We start from the raw sequence: 9922 nt of genomic DNA, 5'->3' as shown, positions 1-9922 counted from the left end.
CCAACCCAAATTCATTTGAATTTTGAATTTTCCAAAAAGTGCAAGCCACCCAAAGATCAATTGACAAATCACCAAACCTTCTGTCTACAGAAAGCTATTCGTTTCAGCATTTCACTGGACCAGACTGAAGCCGGTATTTCTCAAATCTCATAAAGTTAACAAATCACCTTAACGGCCTCCTCATTCTGCCCTGTAAGTGACTTCTTGGATACCACAGCTATTTTATTTGTCATGCACAAAAACTCAGACAGCGCGAGTGGGCGAAACCTTGAATGCCGCCCTTCGGAATGAAATCAATGATGTTATGAGGTGCATTTAATTGCATATAAATCCATTATTTAATGCTATACGAGGCAATCCAGTTATTGGAGGGAATATTGCGGCCATTACGAGCCTGGAATGAGTGAAGCTTTGGCCAAAAATGAGCTATGTGTTTACTCGCTGGCTGAGCAGATTGCTGGTGTGTAATGATGAACACAGGCTCTCCGGCGAGAAAGAAAAAAGACGTCCCGGCCTGCAAGAAGCCTCATACTCGACTCATCTTCTATCTACAAGCTCTGACAACAGGTCAATGTCGACGCCAAAAACAACCCTCCAGAGATGGCGCCTTCGGTTTCAATCCAGCTAATATGGTTCCATTTAATGATTATAATTAGTTAATTGGCTATAAAGACTTGGCCTGAAAATTGCCCTTAACAACCGTGTCACAATGAAATATTCTACTCCAGCAAACAGCGACAAACTAAACTGCCACTAGCAAAGCCTTTTATTTCCAAGACTCGGTATGTAGTGAATTCGATAAAAGGATAAAAATAATAAATAGAATAATGGAAAACTAGAAGGGAAGAAGGCCATCAGGAATAGACATTCAGGTCTGCTTCAAAGTGAATGGCTCACTTAACACAGGCTCAGTTCACAACAAAGCATTTGTAAAGCATGAATTTCATTTTAGAAACACTTGGCTCTTGTAAGTTCTGCAAGTAAATGGACACATACTGCTACTACTATTACTACAAATAATTAAATATATAAATTAAAATAATACACAAAATATTAAAAGTAATTAGTGCTGGGCAATGATTAATGGCATCCATAATAAAAGTTTTTGTGTACATAATATATGTGTACACGGTGTATATTTATATAAATACACACACACACACACATGTATATATTTAAGAAAAATGTTGTTTATATATTAAATATATTTATATATAATAAATTATATGAATATAAATATATACATGTAAATATTTTCTAAATGTATACTGTATGTGTGTGTGTTTTTTATATACATAATAAATATACACAGTACACACACATATTTTGTACACAAAAACATTTATTTTGGATGCGATTAATTGTTGTCCCAGCACTAAAAAGAATATAATTATAGAATTTGTTCCACATAGTAATTTAATAATTAAAATCATATTTTAATATATTTTTTCGTAATTTCATGTGCTTCATGTAACTGACCAAAAAAAAAAAAAAAAGCATGAGATCAAAACAATTGTGCATTTTAAATTGTTAAAATTCAAATGAGAGAGCAATAAAAATGCAGGGTCTACTATTAAGTCTAGTTCAAAGCTGCCCTTTTCAAAAGCACGTAGCATTATGATTATCGTGATTGGTGCAATTATGGAACATTAAGCATCAAATTAGAAACGAGAACATTTTTGGATAAAATGCAAATCAAAAATGACTTGAGTAAATTAAGTGCCTTGATTAAATTGTGCAGGTTTAGCTGAACATACGGGACAAATCGACTCAACATAATTTGAACATGGGAAAGCGTTAAGTTCCCCATATCAAGAGAGTTTGGGAGCGAGTGTAAATATGGGTTTGGATGGGACAGACCTGCTCCGGGGATCTCTTACCAGTCCATTTTACACGTCCAAATGAGACTCACTGCATCGCCTCTGCGGGCTGAACTGCCACGAGATTAAAGGCTCACTTAAAACGGATTCCCACCGTTCGCTCTCGCTCTCTCCCTCTCTTGAGAACCCCACTCATATGGACCCTTCAGCAGATCATGGGGCCTAATTATCATGCAGAGTGCATGCTGCGATGCAGTACATGCGCTGACGGTCGAAAGGCCAGAGCTCGCAGGTGCAGGAAATGAAAAACAGACGGAGCAAGAGACGAACATGATGAGATGTCGCTTGCGGAAAGTAAGGCAACCACACTCGTGTTCCATAATTCAAACTTTATTGATGGTTTTACAAAGTAGCTTCAAAATTAGGCCCATACAAACTTAGAAATGAAAAACTGAAGGCCACATATTCCAAAAAAAAAAAAAAAAAAAAAAACCAAGAAAGCCGTAGACTTCATATCGAAAAGAGCTCAGAGGGAAAAAAGGAGATAGGAGAGAAATAAACAGCATTATCCTTCACAGAAGGATATAACGGCGTCCTTCTGGTAGACACGATATTACAAAGGAAAAAAACGTTTTTAGTTGCATCCAAGGAATTACGCCTTTAATACTTTCTTGTTGTTGTTTTACAGCTAAAACACACAGCAGGACTGAGGCTCCACCATCTGCTGCTGCTTCCGTGTTTTCAACACCTGCTCGGGTTCCACCTGCACCTTCAAAATAAAGGAGATCTCCATGCCTAATGCTAATCTGGAGGCAAAATACAAACATCTAACGCAAGGTCCAAACAGGCATACATAAAGGGATAAAAGCGTCCAGCATTGTGCAGCTTGTCAGGCGAACAGCAGTCCAGTAGTTAGCTAGAAGGCTGTTGCTGCCTTGCGAGATGTAGCTGGAGATTGATCCTGTCTGGATGAGGTGGAACTCACTCAGGAGGGGTTCGGCTGAAGGCCTTTGGAGGCAGCAAGCATTGCTCGCACTTTCGCCATGAGGTCCTACAAGCAAGGAGAAATGGAGGAAAAGTTAGTACAGTATTCGTAGGGGAGCAGAGCTGGGAGAGAAACTAATCATAGTATTAAACACACAGGACAAGAAAACAGAAACACAAATTCATAAGCTTGCGGACAACTTTTTGCCATTTGAAATTCAGATTGGCTTCTGGTTTTGTATGTATGAGAATCCAACGTGCTAAATATGCATACTGATGTCTAGTGGCATCCTATAGAAGAGAAGGCCATGGGCAAATAGAGCTGGATTCCTGCTCTTCAAATGCCTCCCCTCATTCTATGTGGCTCAGGTTACCTTACCCAAAGCCGGTTGCATGCTAAGAGCCCATAGGGAGAATGTGACACCAGAGAACTCACAGCTTGGCACTTGAATAAACATTAGCTTAATGAATATGCACATTAACTGGTGTCACTGATTTCATAGGAATGGAATTTGCATCGAGGAAACAAAAAAGTACTTAATGAAATATTGCGGGTTTAGCAGAAGTTAAGCTCTATAATGTTGATTACATAAAAAAAAAAAAAAAAAAAGGAATATTACTTTAAAATACTAATAAAATGTGCAAGAACATATCAGTTAAACTACAGTTAAGATAAATTTCGTTCTGTTCCCTAATAATGACGCCTTTCTCTGCCACCAGCGTAAAATCACTTCAAGGTTCTTTACTGCTTTTAAATTTGAAAGCAGCTCAACTTGGCATTACATATCAAATCAGTAAAATAATCTTTCGAAACAGGTGGCTGAACGGTTGTCATAGGAGCAAGGTTTGCTCATTGACGTTTGCAGAATTAAAGTCACCGCTGCCTTCCACCCCCTCGTCCAGTCGAAGGAAAGTTATTAACCCTGAATTTCCAATAAAGCCCCTGCAGAATTAATCATTAAACAAACAAGTGGTCAAGAAAAGCACAAACAACGCAGGCAAGGACGAACGTGCCTCTAGAGAGAAGGGTCTGCTGTTGTACTTCATGGGGTGAAATCATTATTAAAGTCGTTTTGGGGAAGTGAAAGCACAATATTACATGGATTGCATTAAATAGTGTACAGAGACTATGACTTGGGGAATCTTGCATATCACCACCCACCAGGTTTGTGCACAATTCATAATAAACCTAAAAATGGATGGATGGATAAAATTAGTTTTCTTGTCATTCCAATCCAAATTCCACATCAGCTCCCTGTATTGTGACTAATTCAATTCAAATTCCCACACATACACCACTATCCGAACGCATATACATTGCTAAAAGGCGAAGAACCAGTGAGAATATGTTTCTCTGATCATAGTGTGTTGATCCAGTACATTAGAGTGACAGGACTAAGCTGGGATAAAGGGCTTTCAAAGCATCCAGCTGACCCGAGCAGATTACTGCAATGAAAGGAGGATATCTTCAGTACGATTAGAGCTCATTACAAGACCACAGCTGGCAGAAGTCTGAGGACATCTGAAAATATGGCTACCTAAGTCTACTCTTGCTCGATGGAAACTTAAGAGATGTTGCTTTCTGACATCACATGACCAAACAAGAGCTAGTCGTAATTGGGACTGAGAACTGCTTTTTGCAGTTGGCTGGTTTCTCTGTAGTTATTTGGGTCCAGACCTCCAACCAATCTGACAGATAACCCACATTTGTACCTACATTTTCAGAGCTCAGAGGATCACCCCACTTTCAGTTCAAAGAGGCTGCACTTCACAGGCCCAGGCCATTTAAAAACAATTTTGAAATCTCACATCCAATATCTCTCTGAACTCACTCCACGTTTCTGAAAACATTCTGACTCATTTAGTCGTCTTCTTCATGGCCTTTCACTCCTGTCTGTTTTAGGCCAGCTTCATAATGGTGTCCCAGGTGAGGTTTAGAAGCTTCAATTCTGCTTGCACTGTTCAGTTTCTCTCTTTCGTTTCCCCTCTGGGTTCCAGAACAGGCCAATCCAAGTGATGCTCTTTCAGCTCCAATCAAGTTCTCATGATGATGGTGTCCATATTTTCTTGCTAGCACTGCATGTGTAGTTGTTGGTTAGAGATGGTTTTGGGCTAGGAGATTTCAATAATTCTTTAAAGGTTCCTTAAAGTGTGTTAATGTCATTTTCCAACATTCAGAGCCTTAGGTAAAGTGGAAAGAACACAGCTCTGATACGGTCTCATTTTAGTGTTGTTACTATGCTGTGAGGACCTTCACATGTTGTTCACATCAGTTAGTACGAGAAATGCCTTTTTCCCCAGAGTCACAGTGGGGGGTACTCGGGAACACAATACATTTCGGTTTCTTATCTTGCACACAGCAACAGTAATGTGCTCATAACCTGCCAAGGTGCATTTTGCAACCCATAAAAGACTCCTAATCAAACAATCAGTCACCTGCCACCCTTAACACACAGCCCATTCTAAAGAGAGGAAAATAAGAAAGGAGCACCAACATTTTAAGCATGGGGAGGACAGCACAGAGCAATAGAAAAGAAAAAGAGACTATTGTGTTCCTCAGGGAGAATCATAAACCAGCCTCCCTTGTTGTTCGTCTGACAGGCAGATAGAGGGTTCGTAAAATCCCAGGGGAGTAGTGCTAAGATCGAGAACACGCTTCCCCAGCCTTTAATGTTACTGCTTTTTCATTTGCCAGTTGTAAAAACCCCACCAGTCTCTACCGGTGCGCCTCATGAGAGCACTTCTTCCTCTATCAATAGTCGGGATGTGCATGTCAGAGCTGGAACATTCTCCTCTGGAGGATCCGATATAGTTGCGTGAGGTAGGGCTACGGGCAAAGGATCAAACTGAACCAAGCTGAAACCCGCTTCTCTACTGCAGGATCTACGGGTGGTCTGTGCAGCCCAGAGCTTTCGTTCCCTGGGATAGAGGGGGAAATGGGGACGAAAGGGACTTCCTCACGCAACCGAAATGCAAGCATGCACAGGCCTGCAGAAGTTTCTGCCGGTAGTTATTTGTCAAGATGAACCGCGCTTCTATTGATTCAAGCAGCAGTTGCTGGTTTTAATAAGAGCCAACTCGTTTTTGCAAGACGCTGCCCCCTGGAAGTCCTGCCCCAGTTCTGAGGTGTCAGAAGTGATTTCATGCTCTGGGAGAAAAGGGAAGTGAATTAGGTTTCCAAAAGATCTGAAACCATGTCAAGACTGTGGACTTTTTTTAGTACAAAGAGAGCGAATAAAAGGCTGTAATCCTGCTGACTTCTCTTTTTGCTGAATACCAGATGTCTGCAAGCAAGTGTTTATCTTCTTACATTCTGCATTTTTTGCATCCTCTTCTCTCTGACACAACTGCATTTTTTTTAATACATATAGTAGCTACCTTTCGTCTGCTTTGTATAATAATAAGCAAAAGGGAAGGAAAGCGAGTGCACTCTGCATTTCATCCTTGCCGCACAAGGCCAGAGATCATAACAGAGCTGCAGGGACTGACAGCTGCATTGAATCAGCATGCGATAGCGACAAGCTCTCTTTCTCCCATAAACATATATACACCTACATACCCACCCCTGGCGACAGGGTCATGCAACCAAATCACTGTATTTCTCAGTTTCAGCACGTAAGGCTCTGCAAACAGAGACCACTGAGACCGTCTGGCTCTAAATTACATATATTAAAGCTATACTAAGTGTCTCATCAGCTCTGCTACACAATTTCGGTCTGTTTTCCCCTTAGGCGCTGAATTAAAACGAGAGAGTTAGCAAAAGTTTTGTGTTTTTTTAGTGTATTACAGTGTTTGCAAGGCAGCACTGTATTGATATTTCTCAAGCATTCTCGTTAAGTTTATTCTAAACCCTCAACCTTACAAATTAATTCAGCCCAAAACTGCTTAACGTACAAAATTTGATCAAAATTTCATTTGAAAACATCAGTCCAAGTGGGCATTCGCATAGAACGTGTTGCATTAAAATGGAAGGTGCTGCTCCAAAGAATGGAAAAGAATGCAGGATGTCAAAACACATTCTTAAAAACAAAATTATTTTAACTTTCAATATGGCGAGACACTGAAAAAGCAGCAAGATACGATATAATGGTCAATTACAGCTATCTAGCACTTTTACGTAGAAAAAACAGGTTGTGATTAACCTTCAATGTCCTATATTATCAAAAGAGAAAATTTTATAAATATATGCTTTAATGCTGATGTAGAATTCCAATTAAAATGTGAATTTAAAGAAGTAGAATTAAAATGAACTGAAATTTATATACATATAATTTTTAACTAGAAAAGCAAAGTTTGTCAAGACTCAAAAGCCTGTTTTGAACATTTTTGAACATAAAAAAAATCCCTGAAGTTTGAGGGTTTATGGGCCCATATATTATATAAATTATGACACACTGGTCAATTATAGCTGTCTAGCATTTTTAAATAGAAAAACCAAAAAAAACTATGTTTTTGGTCAAAGTGTGGCACAGAAAGCAGTCATGATAAATCTCCAGTGTCCTAGATCATAAAGAGTGAATAAATAAAATATAATAAAAAAATGCAATGTCTTCATTACTATCTTCATTTGATGATATTTCTCTGCAAATATAGACATAAATAAAATTGATAAAATTTAATTAGGCGACATACTGTAATTAATTCATTTACACATTTTAATCAAGTGAACGCCCTAGTTTACACAAAAGCTTTGTTGCTTAATGACATACCTGAGTGATTTTGCTTTGCACTGAAGAGACAATAGTGGAGGACACTTGCTTGTCTTTCTCCTGAGAGCCATCCCTATTTAACAAGCAAAAAGAAAGAGAGAGTGAGACAGTGACAGACAGACAGAGGTCTGCCAATTGGCACAGTTTGTGAAAAACACCTTAATACAGTATTCATGATGACTGGTGACTACGTAACCACCACAGACATCTCGAGCTGAAACTGAGCGACCAGAAGAAGGTCATGAAATATTCACCCAATGCCGGAAGAGACACAACAACTGCACAAATAAAACAAAGTCTAGAGAGAGACACACAGTGGGAGGTAAAGAAGCAGCAGCAAAAACAACTGAAGGCCGAGGGAGTTTAGAGCAACTTTTTGATGAAACTTGAGAAGAAAAAAGTCAGTCCCTGTACCCAATAACCCTACACAGTGTGGTGTTTCCTCAGGTTTTTGAATCAAAACCTCTCCATAATGTACAAATATCTTGTAAAATTCATGCATTTAATGCTGTGTTTTATCAAAATGTCATCATGGCTGATTTTGAGCATCTGAAGCTTTCATGCTTTGTTCAACAGGTAATTAGTCAAGTTGTCAAATCATACCTAAATCCATTATAACTTGTAAATCAAAAAGCTACAGCGTAGACCGTCTTTGTGTCTCACACGCAGTGCTCTTGGCAAAGCTTTAATATTGCAACAAAGTGGGGGGAAAAAATATGCTTGAAATCTATGATTCTGATTGAAGCAGACTGAGCTTCAGAGGGTGGGCAGCTCTCTCGCGAGGTTCACGCTGACTGATTGGTTAGTAATGGGACCAAAGCAAGATGCCCTTTACCTGGACCTCCCCAGGCTGGAGGTGGGGCTTGTGGCAGGGGAGGGGCTTGCAGAGACTCTGGCCATGGCTCCACCTCTGTCAGGGGATGCTGAGGGCGAACAGGAGGAACCCTTAAATTGGTGCGATGACTTTGAACCCTTCTTTTTCTTCTTTTCATGAGGTGATCTGAAAAGAGATATTAAAAAAAGTTATTAAACTAATAGATTAGCTCAAAACAAACATATTCTGCAGCACTGTTTGTTACAAGAGCCACTGGCATTCATTTTTATTTAATGCATGTTTTGCATCAAAAGACAAATAAAATTGGAGGGGGAAACATTTTAGGTTAATAACAGCATGTTTGCCTTTATTTTTTAATAAGTCTATTATTTACTTCAATTACTTATGCAATTACTTCTTCGAACATTTTTTTGTTTACTATTTAAAAAAAATATATTTTTATGCGAATTACCACTGTGTATCAAATTTACTATATAAATAAAATTGCCTTGACTTTGTTTTTCACAGTAAGTTATTGTATAGCTTTAGAAGATTTGGAATATTGCACACATACTGGAATTTTGCAAAAAGCTTTTTTGAATTTTTGATGCCACTATATACTTTTGTTGGATTGGAAAAATTCCTTCTCTTTTGAATTCACTAACATTCACAAAATTCTTCTTTCTTTGATCCACAGAAGATGGAAAGTCATAGGTTTAGAATAACAATACATAAACAATGCAAAATATAAAGTATTTCACTTTTCATGATAAGAGCTAATAAAGCATTGATTCATGCGGCTCTGTGGACAGAGCAGTGAAGTGAGAGTTACTGTTTGACAGGAGGTAACACTGTGGAGTCTTAAAACATGCACACAACCCTTCAGCAAGACCCCTGATCCAGCACTGCATCAGCAAGGGGACTGGAATAGGCCATTCACACATAACAGTCACAGCGTGTGTGCTCTCTCCAGAGAAAAAACACACACAGTGCATATCAAGGGGCCTTTATCTCCCAGGCTGTTCTTTGTGAATATTTTATTTGAATACCTTAGGCATATCCTTTAGTTGGAAAAATACATTTTTAAAGGAGCACCCAACTTCAGTTAATGGGCATAGTGACCTCTCATTACCTGTGGCACTGTAGCAAAATGACAAGACATGTTTGGAGAGTGGATCAAAGCAGTTCTAGGAGACACAATGAGGTTAAAAATGCGCTGCTGCAGACGTGCCAAGAATTCCACCCGAGGCATAAACTATTATGACTAATTGAATCAGTTCAGGAAAATAGATCTTAGTTTATCCAAAAAGACAGAAACACATGAGGCCTCTCACTTACCCTATATGATTGGCATGATTAAGCTTATCTTATACCCAAATTATGCAGTCTAATTTAGATTAAAAACTGCTCATGTTGCATGTATGCAGCATCTTTGTTTGGATCATGATTAAAATGCAGTGGTTGCCTCTAATTTTAAATGGAAAGAGCACAGACAAAACCTTATATTGTTTATATGAAGATATTTCTTTTATTTGTGTTATTTATTTGATTTGGGACTTGTTTTAAAATTTCAATTTAGTTTTGTTATTTACATT

At 38.8% G+C, this 9922-nt stretch overlaps 1 protein-coding gene across 2 annotated transcripts in view; it reads right to left on the bottom strand.

Annotated features, from left to right (window-relative positions):
* Positions 1-2274: 2274 nt before the first annotated feature.
* The window catches only part of sfswap (splicing factor SWAP), a 95322-nt gene continuing 87674 nt past the window's right edge, over positions 2275-9922 (bottom strand). Inside the window, exons 16-18 of one of the 2 annotated variants that reach the window (XM_058757420.1) lie at positions 8349-8513; positions 7514-7586; positions 2275-2871 (exon numbers count right to left, since the gene is read on the bottom strand). In XM_058757420.1, the coding sequence (XP_058613403.1) occupies positions 2806-2871; positions 7514-7586; positions 8349-8513 (304 nt within the window). In that variant the 3' untranslated portion in view covers positions 2275-2805. The remainder of the gene's footprint in view (positions 2872-7513; positions 7587-8348; positions 8514-9922) is intronic. The other variant, XM_058757421.1, reaches the window with a different exon arrangement.

The sequence above is a fragment of the Onychostoma macrolepis genome, chromosome 21 (genome assembly GCF_012432095.1).
Source record: "Onychostoma macrolepis isolate SWU-2019 chromosome 21, ASM1243209v1, whole genome shotgun sequence".
Classification (NCBI taxonomy): domain Eukaryota; kingdom Metazoa; phylum Chordata; class Actinopteri; order Cypriniformes; family Cyprinidae; genus Onychostoma; species Onychostoma macrolepis.
The sequence above is the reverse complement of the archived record's forward strand: the minus strand, read 5'-3'. Positions and strand labels throughout refer to the sequence as shown.